At 43.5% G+C, this 21,008-nt stretch overlaps 1 protein-coding gene across 1 annotated transcript; it reads right to left on the reverse strand.

The window, feature by feature from the left end:
- Positions 1-8,725: 8,725 nt before the first annotated feature.
- On the reverse strand, positions 8,726-10,219 carry DIO3 (iodothyronine deiodinase 3). The gene has a single exon (XM_077269226.1). The coding sequence runs from the start codon at positions 10,135-10,137 to the stop codon at positions 9,331-9,333; it is 807 nt and encodes a 268-aa protein (XP_077125341.1). The 5' UTR covers positions 10,138-10,219; the 3' UTR covers positions 8,726-9,330.
- Between the last annotated feature and the right edge of the window lie 10,789 nt (positions 10,220-21,008).

A 21,008-nucleotide genomic window follows, 5' to 3' on the forward strand; every position in this document is an offset into this window, starting at 1 on the left:
GACAGACTGGGGGCAGAACGCTGGACAGACTGGGGGCAGAACGCTGGACAGACTGGGGGCAGATTGTTGGACACACGGGGGTAATATGCTGGACACACTGGGGCAGATTGCCGGACACACTGGGGCAGATTGCCGGACACACTGGGGCAGATTGCCAGACATACTGGGGCAGATTCCTGGACACACTGTCTGGGGGCAATGCTGGACATACTGGGACAGATTGCTGGACACTGGGGCAGATTGCCGGACATACTGGGGCAGATTGCTGGATACACTGTCTGGAGGCAATGCTGGACACACTGGGGCAGATTGCTGGACACTGGGGCAATATGCTGGACATACTGGGGCAGGTTGCTGGACACACTGGGGGTAATATGCTGGACACACTGGGGTAGATTGCTGGACACACTGAGGGCAGGACTGGAGGCATGGGCAGAATGTAGATACAGGGCATGATTGGAGACACGGGGCAGAATGAAAGACATGGGGCAGGATTGGATCATGGGGCAGGATGGATACGATGGAGACAGATGGGGCAGGATGGGGAGATCATATGGGGTAGAATGGATACTCATGAGGGCAGGATGCGAGAACATATGGCTGGAGCCAGGAATGAGATAAACGGGGCCAGGGTGGGGAATATTATTACTATAGGGGCTAATTAAGGGATATTATTACTGCAGTGATGTATTTATTTTATTTTTTGAGTATACTGTTTTAATTGGGGGGGGCGGTCCTGTTACTGTGTAGAGTGACACTATGTCGCCTCTTTTTCTTCATGTGGTGTAATGCAGAAGTTGTGAAAAATTAAGTAATGTGTTCTGCAAGTGGAGCTCGAGATAACTGTGTTATTTCCTGCAGAAATGAGTCCTGGCTGGAAGAAATGATGGCGGTCTGTGCTGGATGAAAGATGAAGGACTTCACCTAGAGACGTCACTGGTGAGTCAGTATTACCTATACACTGACACTACACACTGTATACTATATACAGAGCTTCTGTGTATAATGTCACCAGTGATCACTGTATTACCTATACATTATATACAGAGCTCCTGTGTATAATACCACCAGTGATCTCTGTATTACCTCTACACAGACACTGCATACTAAGTACAGATCTCCTGTGTATAATGTCACTTAGGCTGCCGTCACACATTCAGTATTTGGTCAGTATTTTACATCAGTATTTGTAATCACACGTAATTGCTCTATGTTTTTACAAAGACAAATCCCTTCAAAACGAAGGGTATATGTACCACCCAGCAAAACTTCCACATATAGTGGGATCTATGCAATAAAGCGATCTCCACTATGGTACTAATATAAAATAAATTTTATTGAACATAATGTTAAAAACACAAATAGGATAAAATTACTACATGTAAGAAAGGTACACAATCCAATAAAAGGGACTATACTGCCATGGGAGATTGCAAGATGGCTCAGGCTGAATGCAGTATATATACAATGAGAAATACCTATGCTATGATATGAGAGTCCATGGATGGAAAGCTGCCTCTATCAACGATACCTAGCTTAATAATATGGTGTCCTAAATCAGACCCCTCAAAAATACATGGCATATGCTAGAGGGACGCCGGGGTCATTGCAGCAGGCGAACAGTAAGGTAATATCCTTTTACTACCTCTAGCATATGCCATGTATTTTTGAGGGGTCTGATTTAGGACACCATATTATTAAGCTAGGTATCGTTGATAGAGGCAGCTTTCCATCCATGGACTCTCATATCATAGCATAGGTATTTCTCATTGTATATATACTGCATTCAGCCTGAGCCATCTTGCAATCTCCCATGGCAGTATAGTCCCTTTTATTGGATTGTGTACCTTTCTTACATGTAGTAATTTTATCCTATTTGTGTTTTTAACATTATGTTCAATAAAATTTATTTTATATTAGTACCATAGTGGAGATCGCTTTATTGCATAGATCCCACTATATGTGGAAATCAGTATTTGTAAGCCAAAACCAGGAGTGGGTGATAAATGCAGAAGTGGTGCATATGTTTCTATTATACTTTTCCTCAAATTGTTCCACTCCTGGTTTTGGCTTACAAATACTGATGTAAAATACTGACCAAATACTGCTAGTGTGACAGCAGCCTTATGGTGATAGTATTGTGTTTTTTTTTGTTTTTTTTATTTCTGATCAGTATTGTAGTATTCAGTCACTATGTGGTGGTAATATGTGGTCTGGAAATGGTGTTGTGGTATTTGTCCCTTGTATGTGCTATTTGGTCACCAAGTGGTGGTAATATGTGGTGTTGACACGGTGCGGTGGTATTTGTCCCTTGTATGTAGTATTATTCGGTCACTGTGGTCTGGTCATGGTGTGGTGGTATTTCTTCCTGTATGTGGTATTATTGGTCTTGGTATAGTGGATTGTGTTGTGTATGGCAGTCATTTGTTCTCTCTGATATTAATTAGGAGAAGATTCTTTATTTCCATTAGAGTTTTAATGCTTTGTACACAGCGGCGGAGATGCACTTACAGGGGTTTCCTGTGGAAAAAAGTAATCACCTCTCCACAGGATAAGTGATAACATATTGATTGGTGGGGGTCTGACTGCTTGGACCCACTCAGCAAAATGTGGAACTTTTCATCCCCATTAGACTGGAGTAGCATGTCCGACTAGATCACTGATCCATTCATTCCCTCAGTGGCTGCACTTGTTTTTTTCTGGAAGCCCCAAAGAGAATGAATGGAGCTGCGGTCAGAAATCCCACCTGCCGCTGCATTTTAAAATAGTGATAAAAGTGTCCTGTCAGGGATAAAACTTCCCCAGTTTCTAATGGTCGGATCTAAGCGATCACCTATCCTGTGGAGCCCATGGATCAGTGATAACTTGTTTTACCTAGAACCACATTAATGTAAACTACCGTAATTATACATCCCAGTTATTGGGGCACACGGTAGATGTGCAGCAGCCGCCAGTGTTTTACAGCCGATGCTCCACTATAATGACAGATATTTGCATATAGCTGTAGGGTGGGCCCCTAGAGTCCATTCCTCTGGTGGGCCCCAGACACCCCAGTCCGACGCTGTACACTATATACTAAGGGGCTGTGTTATACATAATAAGTGAGTACACTTTATACTAAGGGACTGTGTTAGGCTGGTTTCACACTTGCGTTTTGATCTGCAGCGTTTTAGCGCTAAAAAACGCATGCGTTTTTTTTCTATACTTAACATTAAAAAACGCATGCGTTTTTTAGCATGCGTTTTGACGCGTTTTCGGCAACGCCTGCGTTTTTTGACGCGTGCGTTTAGTTGCAGAAATGCAACCTGTAGTAATTTCTAGCGGCGTTTTTTTGCCACAAAAAAACGCATGCGTTTATTCGCGGCAAAAAAATGTATTGCTGTCTATGTAAACGCATGCGTTTTTAAGCACATGCGTTTGCGTGCGTTAAAAACGCATGCGTTTTTATAGAAAAACACAAGAAAAAACAAGAAAAAACAAGAAAATCCTAACCCTAACCACAAGAAAAAACAAGAAAACCCTAACCCTAACCCTAACCCTAAACACAAGAGAAAACAAGAAAACCCTAACCCTAACCCTAGGGTTACTAGGGATCCTAACCCTAACCCTAACCCTAATGTTAGGATCCCTAGTAACCCTAGGGATCCTAACCCTAACCCTTAGGGTTAGGGTTAGGATCCTAACCCTTAGGGTTAGGGCTAGGATCCCTAGGGTTAGGGTTAGGGTTAGGGTTAGGATCCCTAGGGTTAGGGTTAGGATCCCTAGGGTTAGGGTTAGGATCCCTAGGGTTACTAGGGATCCTAACTTTAACCCTAACCCTAACCCTAGCTATTTCTGTTTATAGTGGGTTTTCTAGTTGATTTTCATGATTGGCAGCTGTCACACACTTCTCAGCATGCGTTTAAAAAACGCAAACCCAGGAAAAAACGCATGTAAACGCGGCAAAACGCCGCGGTTTTTTTTCTGCATGCAAAACGCATGCGTCTAAAAAACGCAGCGTTTGCACGCGTTTACATGCGTTTTTTCACCACATGCGTTTTTTTAAAAACGCTGCAGATCAAAACGCAAGTGTGAAACGAGCCTTAGACATAATAATCGATAACATCTTCCTCCACCTCCCTATTCCTAAATCCATTATAAATCCCGCTTCCTCCCATCCCAATCCACCACACCCCTCATTGTCCTCCTCCCCCGCATCCCATTATTGCCCTCTCCCCCACCCCCATGATTGCCCTCTTCACCACCTCCATCATTGCTTTCTCCCCATCACCCCATTATTGCCCATTACACCACCTCCATCATTGCCTCCTCCCCCACCACCCCATCATTGTCCTTTCCACCGCCATCATCATTGTCTTCTCCCCCGCCACCCTCATCATTACCCATTCCACAACCTCCATCATTTTCTCCTCCCCACCACCCCCATCATTACCCATTCCACCTCCATCATTACCTCCTCCCCACCACCCCACCATTGTCCGTTCCACTGCCATCATCATTGTCTTCTACCCCATCACTACCCATTCCATGACCTTCATCATTTCCTCCTCCCCCACCATCCCCATCATTGCCCTTTCCACCATCACCATCATTGTCTTTTCCCCCACCACCCCATCATTGCCCATGATTCTGCCTCCATCATTTCCTTCTCCCCACCGCCCCCATTATTGCCCATTCAACACCTCCATAATTTCCTCCTCCCCCACCACCCCCATTATTGCCCTTTCCAGCACCCCATCATTGCTTTCTCCCCATCACCCCCATCATTGCCCTCTCTGTCAATCCAATCATTGCCTTCTGCCCCACCACTCCCATCATTGCCCATTACACAGCCTCCATCATTTCCTCCACCCCACCACCCGCATTATTGCCCATTCACCACCTCCATCATTTACTCCTCCCCCACCACCCCATTATTGCCCTCTCCCCCACCCCCATGATTGCCCTCTTCACCACCTCCATCATTGCTTTCTCCCCATCACCCCATTATTGCCCATTCCACCACCTCCATCATTGCCTTCTCCCCACCATCCCATCATTGTCCTTTCCACTGCCACCATCATTGCCTTCTCCCCCACCACCCCCATCATTACCCATTTCACAAGCTCCATCATTTCCTCCTCCCCACCACCCCATCATTGTCCTTTCCACTGCCATCATCATTGTCTTCTCCCCCATCATTACCCATTCCATAACCTCCATCATTTCCTCCTCCCCCACCATCCCCATCATTGCCCTTTCCACCTCCACCATCATTGTCTTTCCCCCCACCACCCCTTCATTGCCCATTATTCTGCCTCCATCATTTCCTTCTCCCCACCACCCCCATTATTGCCCATTCACCATCTCCATCATTTCCTCCTCGCCCACCACCCCCATTATTGCCCTTTCCACCACCCTATCATTGCTTTCTCCCCCATAATTTCCCTGTAAACCAATCATTGCCTTCTGCCCCACTACCTCCATCATTGCCCATTACACTGCCTCCATCATTTCCTCCTCCCCACCACCCCATTATTGCCCAATTACCATGTCCATCATTTCCTCCTCCCCCACCACCCCATCATTGTTTTCTCCCCCATCACCCCCATCATTGCCCTCTCTGTCAATCCAATCATTCCCTGAATGATGATGTAATTTAGCCGCTGCTGTGTGAGACAGGAAGCGCGGGCAGGAAGCAGGATGGATCCATTCCCTTCAGCTCCGCTCCGCTGCCATTTTCTCTTGCAGGTAGCAGAGCTGCAGGGATTGCTCCCTGCCAGCTGCACATGAGGGCAATCTGGCCAGATTGCCCTCATTAATAGCCGCCCTGCAGGGGCCCCCCAGAGCCTCCAGGCCCCGGTGCAGTCACACCGGTTGAACCGGCAGTATGTCCACCCATGTCAGGGCCTCTCCAAACGCAACATGGCAACCAGTAATTATGCCAGCAAATTTTACTTTCAAAAAGTGAAATGGCGCTCCTTCCCTTCCAAGCCTTGACATGTGCCCAAACAGAAGATTTTCCACACATATGGGGTATCGGCATGCTCAGGAGAAATTGCACAACAAAGTGTATGATCCATTTTCTCCTGTTGCCCTTGAAAACGTAAAAGAAAATTAGGTATAAAGGAAATTTTTTTGTGAAAGAAAAGTAAATGTTTATTTTTTTCTTCCACATTCCAAAAATTGCTGTGAAGCACCTGAAGGGTTAATAAAATTCTTGAATGTGGTTTTAAGCACCTTGAGGGGTGCAGTTTTTAGAATTGTTGCACTTTTTGGTACTTTCTGTCATATAGGTTCCTCAAAGTCACTTCAAATGTGAGGCGGTCTTTAAAAAAAAAAAAAAATGGTTTTGCAAATTTTGTTGTAAAAATGAGACATCTCTGGTCAACTTTTAACCCTTAATAACTTCCTAACAAAACAAAATTATGTTTCAAAAATTGTGCTGATGTAAAGTAGACATGTGGGAAATGTTATTTATTATCTATTTTGTGCGATATGAATCTCTCTGGTTTAAGAGCATAAAAATGAAAAGTTTGAAAATTGCAAAATGTTCAACATTTTTGCCAAATTTCCATTTTTTTCACAAATAAACGCAAGTTATAGCGAAGAAATTTTACCACTATCATAAACTACAATATATCATGAAAAAACAATCTCAGAATCACCAGGATCCATTGAAGCGTTCCAGAGTTATTACCTCATAAAGGGACAGTGGTCAGAAGTGTAAAAATTGGCCTTGGCAGGAAGGGGTTAGAGTCGCTGGAAATATGTTGGGATAAGGCACCAGAAAACTTTTATTTTAATTGCTCTGGGGAAAACATCGTGTGACATTTGCACTACAAAGCATTGAATTTTTTTCTGCAATTTATGTTTGCAAATATATTCTGCAGTTGCGTCACTATCGATTCCTCAATGTGCCGATTATTTGAATTGCGCCACAGTTGTGATCTGAATCCACTACAGTACAGGGCTGATCTCAGGGCATTGACTTTTCTACAATTTGTCTGTCTACCGGTCATCTGGTTATGGACTTAGGGCAGTCTGAAATCTGTGAACTGGATCCAGACTGTAGTCTGTCCTAACCCAAGCTGCAGAGAATCTGTGGCCATGTTCACACTAGCAGTATTTGGTCAGTATTTTACATATGAATTTGTAGACAAAACCAGGAGTGGAACAATTAGAGGAAAAGTATAATAGAAACCTATGCACCACTTCTGCATTTATCACCCACTCCTGGTTTTGGCTTACCAATACTGATGTAAAATACTGACCAAATACTGAACGTGTCCCGATCAGGGTGATATTTGCAGCCAAAATGAGCAAATCAAGCACCAATAGTATGTTAGGGAATTACTTTTTAAGCGGTTTTGTCATATTCTGCACTGCAAATATGAAATGACACATTGTTCCACTATGCAATAATGCAAGAAAACTACATGCGACAGGTAAAAAGAATGTTAAAATTGCCAAATAATATTATAGGCTATTGCATGCAATGTCAGTATACTCTTAGATAATACATTTTGTACATGGTTTTTGATTTTTACAAGACATCCAATATTGTTGAGTATTTGCAGCCAAGATCAGATGAAATTACCTATACATTTATCACTTCATACAACTAACAAGGGTATGCATTACTCCTGGGTACCACGGCAGTTTTACGTGCTTTAATACAGTGACCGTTTGGGCGAGTATGGGATCACACTCGCAGTATTTGGTCAGTATTTTACATCAGTGTGTGTAAGCCAAAACCAGGAGTGGGTGATAAATGCAGAAGTGGTGCCATATGTTTCTATTATACTTTTCCTCTAATTGTTCCACTCCTGGTTTTGGCTTACAAGTAAAATACTGACCAAATACTGGAGCGTGTGAACGTGGCCTGAAGGTTCGTATATAGGGCTTCTTTCTATTAGATTCTATAGGTTTATAGGGGAGAAAATGGCCGAATTATGGTGCCATAGAAAGCACCATAGGGCAGCATACTCCATTATATAGAACTATATGGGCTTTGGGTGCTGTTATACAGCTTCTTACACAGTAGATGTATAGATACCAAGCTGTGTCATTATTTCAGCAATCACCATCGTTACATCAGCTGATCTCTAAAGTTAATTCACTCAACCCTTTACCCACTGGGATATCACATTGCTTCTATGCACAATGGGTCAGGGTAGATATCACCACACGCACACGCACACACACACACACACACACACACACACACACACACACACACACACACACACACACACACACACACACCCCTCCCTATAATACTATGCAATAGAGGGTATAACACACACACACACACACACACACACCCCTCCCTATAATACTATGCAATAGAGGGTATAACACACACACACACACACACACACCTCCCTATCTCACACGCACGCACGCACGCACGCACGCACGCACACACACACACACACCTCCCTATAATACTATGCAATAGAGGGTATAACGATTGTTGCAAGTGCAGGTTATTACAGATCTGCAGCACATTAGATACGACGATTGAGATTTAGCGCTATACTTGGCCTCCTGCTCCTGTCCTCATCCACACACCACTTTTGTGTGCCCCCCAGTAGTAGTCAGTGACCCAGTGTTTCTTGGCAGAGCTGCAGACCCCACATACAGAAAGCATCGAGTCATGAGTCTGCTGTCATTTAGCGCGCCCCCTGCTGGACACGTCAATGAATTACCTCAATAAGTTGTGTGGCGCAAATCATCAGTTTCATTCTGATTTATTTTTTCTTTTTAAACTTTATTTATAGCATCTCATTTCTTTAATCGTAAAAAAATCCTTTATATAAAAGTTACAAAAAAAGTCACATAAATAGTACAATATCATTTTGACTAATTGCTGAACCCTTGCGGGCATTTACTGACATCAGACGCGATTTTCTGGTCGAGAACCATTTAAAAACCGATCTTCACTGTGAAACACCCAACTAGATTCAGCTCTCTTACAGTAAAGCAACTTTTACACATACACTCACTCTAACAAGCGCAGGGAGGGACTGGTTATCATAACTGCATGGCTGGGGCGGGGGGAAACTACAAGTCTCAGCAGACCTACAAGGCTGGGACTTGTAGTTCCCCTGGGCAGCTACACAGCCACCTCGTCTGCACAATCACACATGCAAATGAAAACTGACATACATCATCATAATCGTTGTAGCTTATTTCTTCAGCTTCCAATTCGACATAGGTGGTTTTGGCTTAACCCCCTCTGCTCCTGGAGCATGGCACTCATGGGGTTAAACGCATGTCCTCCACTGCGATAACACTGCTTGGATTTGTAGCACAGGACTGGCAAAAATACTTTGTGATGCCTCCTTAAATCTGGATGACGAGGGTCCCCTTGTTCAGCATGTGCTTATAGTATTGGTCCAGCCAGGTCCTCAGTTCCGAGATCTTGTAGCCGTCTGGTCCTCGGCCCCCTTGGTAGACCACCTTTCCATCCAGGACGACGTAGAGTCTCTCGAAGTAGGCACCGTAGGCTGCATTGGATGCATTGGCCATCGTGTCGACCACCACCCTGCAGCCGGGCACCCCTTGGAGCATCAGCTGGGCGGCTGTCAGTCTGTCCTGGAGGCTCTGATGCTTTGGGATCTGGTAGGAGGCATCTGTGCTCACCCAGCCGTCTGAAGGATGGGCTTCCTCTATGTACACCAGCAGGAAATCGGCAATGTCAATGTGCTGGGTCGCCAGCCTGTGATACGCCTGCAGGCGAGCCATGAAGGGGGGTCAGGTGCAACTGCCAAAATTAATGACCAGGGGTCTCTGCCCTTGGGAGAAGTCCAGTATCCTGCTCAGCCTCTGGCCCTCCAGCAGGACCACCTCAGTGTTGGGGGCAGAGGAGCCCAGGTGTGCGGACTTGAAGAAGTCGAGTTTCTGGCCGTGCCACACAGCCTTGAGGGACTCCAGGGTGCACATGCGGTTGGAGTCCGACACGCACAGAGGGGGGTCCTCTCTCTCAGGGGTCTCCTCCTTCACAGTCAGTAGGACCCTCCTTCTGATGCACTGGAAGTCCAGGAGCCACAGCATGAGGGCTGTGAGCAGGAAGCGCGGCAGCAGGAGGCAGCAGGCAACCACCTGTTTGAGAAGTTTGCAGGTGTGGTGGGCTCCGGGGCTGTGCAGCATGGTGGAGGCTCCGGGCGGGCGGGCGGCCGCACCACCTCAGGGGCTCCCAGGCTCCTCTGAGATCCCTCTTCTCCTTTTCCCCATTTTTATAGCCACAGATTTAAATGAAAACGATGACTCCACCTCCGGACAGATCCGCCTCTCTGTACTTGAGCCTGGGGATTACCTACCCTCCACTCTTCTGACCTACAAAGCGCAGAGGATGCCACCAGGGGGTCTTTCACAGGACACGCTGGGTACCAGGGCAGGCATGTTACACTGACCACCCCCACCAGCAAAGCATGCCCCCCAATCCCAATCCCTCTACACCCAGCCCCTCACTCTGCCTCTCTCCAATTATTGACCCAACAAGAACTTTTTTTTCAGTGCGCAAACCCCCCCTTGCATCCACATTGCTCCTACAACGCATCAGCCACTCATGGCTATGGAATGGTTAATCATCTATGGGATTGGGCACACTGCATTTTGACTTTTTCACATTGCCTTAACCCCTCATGGGCAGTGTAGAAGTCTAGGGGGGATTGTACCCCCTCTCCCAGTTTTGCGTAACCTCCACCAGCTGCTGGGGAACTACAAGTCCCAGCGCAGCATGGAAGCAGCAGTCCTACTCTATGTCCGCTAAGGTGATCCGATCTGCTCATGGCCCCTGTCTCCTGCCCCCCCCAGCTTCAGAGGAACCCTCCAGGATTTGGGGGGCAGAGCAGTACTATGCCCACCAGCTATTACATAATGCACACGTTCCACAAGCTGCATTATCCTTACACCTTATCTCCGTCTCCTGCTCCTAGTTGCTAAATATTAGCAAACCCGTCTGACAAAGCCCCTTTTTATCTCCTGACCTTGTGTGGGTCCCATGGGAAGCCAATAATATGTTGTTGCAGAGGAGGAAAGCATTAAAGGGATTTCGGAGTGGCCTGGGTTACTGGCAGGTGATCAGCCTCCGCCACTGGCCACGGGGCGAGCTCCTGAGAACTGTCAGATGCAACCTGTTGCGAGCGAAGACAGCCAGACTCCGAGCCAGTTCCGCTAGTGACCACTAGAGGTGGCTGTTGTCTGATCTTCCATGGAGTCTTCTGTCACTCTGGAGTTACAGTCATTGTCAGTCCACCTCACCCAGAAGCAAATTCAGGCTTTATTCCACTTCTATACATACTAAGTTTTTATTTATTTGTTTTTATTTATTCATTTCTGACCCAGATGTATTTATTAGAGTCATTGATAAATGTATCAATGACTTTAATAAATGTATCATAGTTATTGATACGATGTATAAGGCATTTATTATTTATTTTTGAAAGACCAGCTCGATCTCCAGCCATGGCGACTTAATGGATAAACGCACTGTAGGAAGATCGATCTCGTACAAGCCTAGATTGTTCCACCAGGGTCTTCACCATTATCTTGATAGTATTGAGCCATCGGGTCGCTGGTCTTCCTCTTCACCTTGTTCCTTCTATTCTTCAGACCATGATGTCCTTCTCCAGTGATTTCTCTCTTCGTGTGATGAGTCCAAAGTAGGGAAGTCGTAGCTTAGTGATCCTTGCTTTGAGTGACAAGTCTGGCTTGATTTGTTACAAAATTGATTTGTTTGTTCTTCTTGCCATCCATGGTATTGATAACGTCCTTCTCCAGCATCACATTACACAGGCGTCGATTCTTCTTCTGCCACAGGGCAGTATCACTAAATTTCTATGTGCCATACATTACAAGCACAAAGTATAATTATGTGTATATGTATAAGTGCATGTGTAAGTATAAGTATGTGTAGTACCTTTTAAAATGTGCATAAGCCAGCCATACTATTTACTATTGAACTATTGAAAATCAAGCTGCAGTCACAAATGTACCAGAGCTGAAATCTTCCCACAAACTATGCTTGTTTAGTATTTGCACAGAGATTACTTTGGTGATTTGCACCAAAATGATCTTTAGACTAATTACTGTGTAGTCACCTGATGTGCAGAAAAACTCAAGTTTAATAGTGAGTGCTGCTCACTATACTATGCACCCAATAGTATAATGCACCCCCTTGCCATATATAGTATAATGCACCCCCATAGCATAATGCACCCCCTTGTCATATATAGTATAATGCACCCCCATAGTATAATGCACCCCCTTGTCATATATAGTATAATGCACCCCCATAGTATAATGCACCCCCTTGTCATATATAGTATAATGCACCCACTTGTCATATATAATATAATGCACCCCCATAGTATAATGCACCCCCTTGTCATATATAGTATAATGCACCCCCATAGTATAATGCACCCCCTTGTCATATATAGTATAATGCACCCCATAGCAGTTCAAAGGGAATCTGTCACCCCATTTTTTGTATATAATCTTCGGATACCACCATCAGGGGCTTATCTACAGCATTCTGTAATGCTATAGATAAGCCCCCGATGTAACCTGAAAGATAAGAAAAACAAGTTAGATTATACTCCCCTGGGGGGGGTGGTCCGGTCCGATGGGCATCGCAGGTCCGGGTCCGGTGCCTCCCATCTTTATGTGATGACGTCTTCCTCCTTGCTTCCTGTCGCGGCTCTTGCGCAGGCATACTGATTTGCCCTGTTGAGGGCAGTGTAAAGTACTGCAGTGCCCATGCGATGGGCTTCTCAGACTTTTCCCGGCGCCTGTGCACTGCAGTACTTTGCTCTGCAGGAGCCGCGACAGAAGCAAGCAGGATGAGGACATCGTGTGAAGATGGGAGGCGCCACACCCGGACCACCCCTGGGTGAGTATAATTTAACTTGTTTTTTTTATCTTTCAGGTTACATCAGGGGGCTTATCTACAGCATTACAGAATGCTGGAGATAAGCCCCTGATGGCGGTGGCCGCAGCTTATATACTGCTATGAGGGTGCATTATACCACCATGGGAGTGCATTATACCACCATGGGGGTGCATTATGCTGCTATGGGGGTGCATTATACCGCTATGGATGTGCATTATACCGCTATGGTGGTGCATTATACTACTATAGGGGTGCATTATACTACTATGGGGCTGCATTATAATACAATGAGGGTGCATTATACTGGTATGGGGGTGCATTATACTGGTATTGGGGTGCATTATACTGCTATATATGACTATTTGGTACATTATACTATTATGTATGACTGTGGGGGCAAAAATGGAGAGACATGGGGGCAGTATAGAAAGACATGAATCAAATGGGAGGACACATGGGGTCCAGAATGTGGGATATTATTACTATAAGGATTATAAAAGGATATTATTTTTTAGGATACTGCTTTCAGTGTGGGGGAGGAGGGGTCCTGTTACTGTGCAGGGTAATACGGTGGCTTTTGTTCTTCTTCTGGCGTAGTGTAGAGGTTGAGAAAAATTGAGTAATGTGCTCTAGATAACTGTATAATTTTCTGCAGAGACGAGTCCTGGCTGGAGGAAGTGATGGCGGTGTGCACTGGATGAAGATGAAAAGCGAAGATGAGGGACTTCAGCTAGAGATGTCACTGGTGAGTCAGTGTGTTACCTGTACACTGACACTATACACTATATACTATATACAGAGCTCCTGTGTATAATGTCACTGGTGGTCACTGTATATTACCTGTACACTGACACTATTTACAAAGCTTCTGTGAATAATGTCACTGGTGATCACTGTATATTACATGTACACTCACACTATATACAGAGCTCCTGTGTATAATGTCACTGGTGATCACTGTATATTACCTGTACACTGACACTATATACAGAGCTACTGTGTATAATGTCACTGGTGATCACTGTATATTACCTGTACACTATACGCTATATACAGAGCTCCTGTGTATAATGTCACCAGTGAACACTATATATTACCTGTACACTAACACTATAGACAGAGCTCCTGTGAATAATGTCACCGGTGATCACTGTATTACCTTTATACTGACACTATATACAGAGCTCCGGTGTATAATGTCACTGGTGATCACTGTATGATCTGTACACTGACACTATATAGAGAACTGTGTATAATGTCACTGGTGATCACTGTATATTACCTGTACACTATACACTATATACAGAGCTCCTGTGTATAATGTCACTGATGAACACTGTATATTACCTGTACACTGACACCATAGAGAGAGCTCCGGAGAATAATGTCACCAGTGATCACTGTATAACCTGTATACTGACACTATATATAGAGGTCCTGTATATAATGTCACTGGTGATCACTGTGTTATCTGTAATATTTGGTCCGGCCATGGTGTGGTGGTATTTGTGCCTTGTATGTGCTATTATTTGGTCACTGTGATGGTAATATGTGGTCCGGCCATGGTGTGGCGGTATTTGTATTAGTATTTGTCCCTTGTATGTGGTGTTGTTGTTCATTTTAAAAAATTGTATGTGACACATTCCCTTAAAGAAACATAAATAAAAATATACCTAATAAGATAGTTTAACAAATATTTAAATAGGTTAGAGTAGTGCCCGGCCAAAAGAGTCTACCTAGTCATGGTTACTGCAATAAATGAACGGTCAGCGGAGCGCTAGGAACAAAAAGACACCGGTAAATTTGGTAAATCCACAACGCGTTTCGACGGTGACCCCCGTTTTCATCAGGTGGAAGTCTATTAACATACAACAATAAACAATGAAAAATCACTCCTTCAGCGTGGATTATCTTTTTGTCCTGATTCGCCTCTCAATGCATTTAATTTATATTTAGACCTGAACGATTTTATCAGGAAGCTTACTATACATCGTCATGTTTTGATTTAAGGAAAAAATAAATTAGATAATCTGGGACAAACCCACCCGTTAATGAGTACTAACACAAAGATACGGAGCAAAAACGTCCACTTCAACATAATTGTTTAAAAGTATTCAAAAATGTTTATTAATATAATCACCTTAATACATCCTTATACAAATTACAAGATACAATATACAAAATGTACGTGCTGTCAGCACAAACATATAGCAGGAGACACTAAAAGGAGAACATGACAGTAGCCAAGTTAGAGGGGGAGTACTAAAATACACCCTTCTGGTTGCAGCATTAATCCCTAGTTTAGCATTCTACATATGGCCATGTACATACTGTATGTATCATTGTGTCTAATAGTGCCCATAACACGGCCACCTCATATATGCAGTCACACAAATATATACAATTGCTGCTTACCCACTGATGGTCAGGGCTGGTACCCCCACCTCGCTTGACCTCCCTGGACGCGCGTTTCGCGTAGCTTTTTCAACAGGGTATATGTGTAGCACGTCTCATTGTGCTTTAAATATCATTAAAACTGGAAGTGGCGCCGGTAATTGCAGCGCATGCTCAGTGGCATCCAGAGCACACCATCCAACAGGGCCATCACAGTTGGGCGTCTGTCAGGGCGGAGCTCCGCCGTATGACCACCAATAATAAACACACCCAGCTGTGGCTGACAGCCCCGTCAGAAGGTGAAAACAATGAACGGCACCGGGCATGCGCACTACCGGCGTCCATTTTCTAAAAGACCATGGCGGCGGCCATCATTGCGGTGGCAGATAGAATCAGGTTACCGCAGCGTCCCAAGTGGCCACAAGCATGGAACACCAGATATATACAGTGAATGTGACTGAAATTTTATACATATATAAAAAGTATATATATATATATATATATATATATATGAACATAGAAAGAAAACTAAGAATAACCATAAAAATGTGACAATACTTAACTATAAAAGAAGTATCGGTGGACATCATACTGAGGGCAGATTGGACTAAAATGCCGCAATAACCCCAATAAGCACAAATGTGGAGTGCTAAATAAATATAGCGGACATGAAGTGGCTGCTGTGAAAAACTGTATATATATATAAAAAGAAGAAAGTAATCCTCATCCCATACAGTGTATATTAGATAGTAACGGACATATATACCTCCGACACCCATTATCTAGAAGATCATGGGGGCGGCCATCTTTATGGGGACCATAAGCAATTAAATCATAAGTCCCGATTGTCCCCATGTACTAAGGGGCTCAGTGAATCGAATAGTGATGGTGTCGTGAACAAACAAGTGATGGTCTATACCATCACTTAAAAAAGGGGGAGGAAACCCATAATTACTATATTCATATTAACAAAACACATATAAAAATCAAAATAATACATATAAATAGCACCACTAAAGGTGACCCGTGCAATAAAGTGAATATTACATATAAGCGTATCCACATTCAATAAACAAATATCAGCAACGCTTCTTATTTCTTGAGTTCCATCTGGGTGGACAGGAGGGATCCACTGCAGCACTATACCATATCTGTAGCCATGGACGTTACAAACATATACTAAAAAAAGAAACACAAACAAGACAATAAATACATAAAATTAAAAAGAATGGTGGACCAGTCATATTGAAGAGGATAACCAGACAAAAAGTCATAAAGATATACCCGTATGTAATATTGCACACATTTGGCTGAACCGAAGCCGTGAACGAGGAATAGGGCAAATAGACACAGAAAATAATGAAAAAATCACAAAAATGGAGCGAAACTTAGCTGTTCATTTAATCCCTTAGGAGCGAGGGTGTCGAGGGTGACAATCCACTTGCACTCACATTGTGCAAGTATTTTAATCATATTGCCACCCCTGATTCCTCCATTTATTTTGTCAATACCTCTCACTTTTAGACCCCTAGGGTCTGATCCGTGGAACATCCGAAAATGCCTTGGTATCGTTTTCAAACCTGATGGGTCCGTCACTTCTTTCGCAGCCAGAATGTCTCTTACGTGTTCGCGTGTCCGAACTTTCAATTCCCTAGACGTGAGACCAATATAAAACAGGTGGCGTAATAAACCACAAATGTGGTGCTACATGAGATGAATTCCCTTATCTTGAATTCCCTGCTCCCATCAGAATTCTTGAAAGTCCCACATCTGAGAATGTTCGGACACGCGACACATGACCCACAAGGAAAACATCCCTGTCTGGGGCTGCTCATATCAAGAAATGTTCTATTTCTTGCTATGTAGTGACTTCTTACCAATGTGTCTTTCAGATTTTTTCCCCTTCGCTGTGTCATCAGAGGGAATTCTGTCAGGTGTGAAGCCAAGGTACTGTCAGTTTGTAACACAGACCAGTGTTTATTAAGCACCTCACAAATGCAGTGCCATTGGCAGTTAGAAGTAGAAATGAATCTAACTGAAGACTCATTATTCGCTCCAGATTTGTTAAATTGCCGAAGTAAATACTCTCTCCGTGTTGATTTAGCCCGTCCATACCCTGCCCTGATGCTACGACGACTGTAGCCCCGTGCCCTAAAGCGCTCAGTGAGGATGGCGGACTGACTCTCAAAGCGGGCTTCCGTGGAGCATACCCGCCTATTCCTCAGGAATTGCCCAACTGGGATGGCTTTAATAACGGAATAATTGTGTGCCGAGGAGGCATGTAGCAAGGAATTCACCGACGACTCCTTGCGATATAAGTCAGTTTCAATAGAGCCATCCTCGGCAACAATTAACGTAATGTCCAAAAAATTAATTTTATTAGAATGCCACGTATAGGTGAACTTTAAATTAAAATTATTGGTGTTCAGTACCTGCATAAATTTGGATAGGCTGGTCTTGCCACCCTTCCAGATCATCAGAATGTCGTCAATGTAGCGAAACCAGCCCACCACCGGGTCCGCAGCATGTGCGCCATCACCCTGGAAGATAAATCTTTCCCAGAATCCCAAAAACAAATTAGCATATGATGGCGCCCATTGCAGTAACTTGTAACTGTAAATAAAACCTGTCTTTAAAAACAAAATAATTATGGGTTAAGATAAATTCAAGTAGTTCCAAAATAAACTCAGAAAAATGGCCATCCCAGTTGGTAGTCTCAAGGAAGAAGCGGGCAGCCCTTAGACCATCCTCATGTCTAATTGATGTATATAACGATTCAACATCGATAGTAACCAAAATCATACCCGCCTCGAGAGACAGTCCATCCACCCTCCTCAGTACATCAGTAGTGTCCCTGACATAGGAGGGGAGTGTCTCCACTAAAGGTTTTAAGTAAAAGTCAACAAATTTACAGATGTTATCACACAACCCTCCTATGCCAGAGACAATAGGCCGTCCAGGTGGGCTAACGGCGTCCTTATGCACCTTGGGCAGGGCATAGAATGTGGCAACCTTAGGGAACTTCGGCATAAGTCCATCAAGGACCTTCTTAGGGACAATACCTGACTCATTTGCCAAACCCAAGATGTGCTCCAATTTCCCAGAAAAAATCTGGGTAGGATTTTGGGGTAAGACGCGATACGTCTCTTTATTTTTTAATTGACGAAATATTTCCCTTTCGTATTTTTCAATTGGCCAGATCACCACGTTCCCCCCCTTGTCTGCTGGCTTTATGACCACTGTGTCTAGTGCCTGCAGCTCCCTCAATGCTTTTCTTTGATTTGATGTTAAATTATCATTGTATAGTCCTCTCGCTATTTTCATTAGGTCGTCAATGACAAGTTTGCAGAAAATATCTATCTGTGGACATAAAGACAAGGAGGGAAAGTGGATGATCTGGGCAAAACTGAAGAAGGAAATTTACCTACTGAATCTGATTGTTGTTCCTCGAGTAAATCCTCCAAGGCCGATAAGGCCACAGCCTCCACATCACTAAGGGATTGGTCACCAGAACTTTTTGGACCATGCAGCTTCTTCAGTAGTAATTTACGACAAAATAAATGGGTGTCTTTTACGGCTGTAAAGAAATTGAATTGGTTAGATGGGACAAAGTTAAGACCAAGCTTCAAGACTTCACACTGTGTTTCAGAGAGAGGATAGGTAGATAAATTGATCACCTCTAAATTAGTACTTTTCGCTTTCCGCTCATAGGTCGGTGGAGAGGTAAATTTTCTCTTTTTTGTTATATATTTTCCTTTTGCAGCTCTATTCGGCTGTATTTTTCTCCCTCTATCACCATATGTGGTCTTAGATTGATCTGATGCCACACTCGATTCGTCCACAGACGTTATGGATGAAATAGATCCCGACCTTGCTTGTAGTACTGAACGGGTTCTCGTTCTACCAGTCCTCCACCGATACACATGATTATCACGATAATCTAAGTTATCTCTTTGTAGTTTTTTTGTCTTGATAGCACTGATCTCCTGTTCCCATTTAAGAAAATCACTCTCCAGATCACAATTCAGTTTCTCCAATGCTTCAGATGTCAAATCATCTTTAATGGTTATTTGGATAGTGTCAATTTCCTTTTCTATCTCTCCCAATTTAGTTTCATCTAGTTTCATAAGTAAATCAATGAAACCCCTGGAGCATGTAGTAGCAACATTTTCCCACTCTAATTTGAATGCTTCATCCTCAATAGGATAAGAGGGGAAAATTTGGACACGTAAACCTCTTGGGATCAGATTACGAGCCAGGTACTGTCCCAAAGTAGCCCTATTCCACCACAGCTTCGTCCGCTTGTGCAGCAATGACTTCAGCCTGGCGATCCTCTCCTTAGAGTCACCACCATTCATAGTAACAGAACCGACATTATCCTCCTTAAAGACCTCCTGCAATCGAGACAACCACGTCTGGTCTCGAGTACGAAAATCCATTGGCTTCAGACTAGCTGCTGCGGGAAACACAGAAAAACAATATTTAATACTATAATCATGAAGCACCAATATATCCACCCGTTAATGAGGTAGATTCTTTTATGCATGTTGATCCAAAAACTACTTAGAGCCATTTTTATCCTCTTCATCATAAAGGTTCTCATATTTAAACTTTTCAACAGTTTATTTTTAAGGAAGTTCGTTCTCTATCTTCCATTAAAAAGAGGAACAGTAACCTAAGTTATGGAGAAAAAATGGCAATTAGATCTTTGAGGGACAATAATGTTATTATCATAAAGAATGCTTATAAGGGGGGGGGGGTGGTCCTCATGAACAGGAGTTGGTATATTCAAGAGGGTTTCGGATTACTGGGGGATCATGATTATTATCTCAAGTTGGATTATGACAGTTCCACTGAAATTTTTCTTGAATATATCACATTTGTAAAAAGTGCTTATTCCTCATGTTTTCTTAATAAGAAGGAATTTAAGTTTCTCAATATTTCTCGTTTTAGAACCCCCTACTTTTACTTTTTACCAAAAATACACAAAAATTCCCACAACCCCCCTGGCCGACCAATCATCGATTACCAGTTATTTATCACATTATGCGGACCTCTTACTTTAGAAATATATTATTGACCTGGATTCCTACCTCAAAGATTCTTCCCATCGTATTGATATTCTTCAGTCTCCTCCTTGTGTGCCAAACTGCATATTTTTTTTAACAATGGATGTCCAATCTTTGTATGCAAATATATCCCACGATCATGGCTTAGAAACAGTTGACCAATTCCTCTCAACAGATGATCAACTACCGACCTCACAAAGAGATTTTTAAAAAAATGCCATCAGTTTTGTTCTCGAGAATAATGTGTTTACTTTTGAGCATTTTTTCTATCGCCAGGTTAAGGGCTGCGCGATGGGGACGAGATTCGCCCTCAGTTATGCCAATCTGTTTATGGGGGCATTTGAGTCCGTCTCCATCGAGCAGTCTCACCTGGGTAGTGAAAAAATAGTCCTATATCGTCGTTTCATAGATGACTTATTCATAATTTGGACTGGTACTGAAATGGAGGCTCTTGAGTTTGTTCGTAATCTGAATCTGAATTCCTTGGGCCTTACTTTCTAGGCCAATATTTCCAGTACGTCTATATAATTGTTAGATCTAACGGTGCAGGTCGATACTGAGGGCCGCTTCTTTACTGCCACGCACTTCAAAAGTGTGGATGTCAATAGTTATTTGAGTTTTAACAGCGGACATCTTCCCAAATTGATTCTCAATATCCCTTA

The sequence above is a fragment of the Ranitomeya variabilis genome, chromosome 1 (assembly GCF_051348905.1).
Source record: "Ranitomeya variabilis isolate aRanVar5 chromosome 1, aRanVar5.hap1, whole genome shotgun sequence".
In the NCBI taxonomy this organism is placed as follows: domain Eukaryota; kingdom Metazoa; phylum Chordata; class Amphibia; order Anura; family Dendrobatidae; genus Ranitomeya; species Ranitomeya variabilis.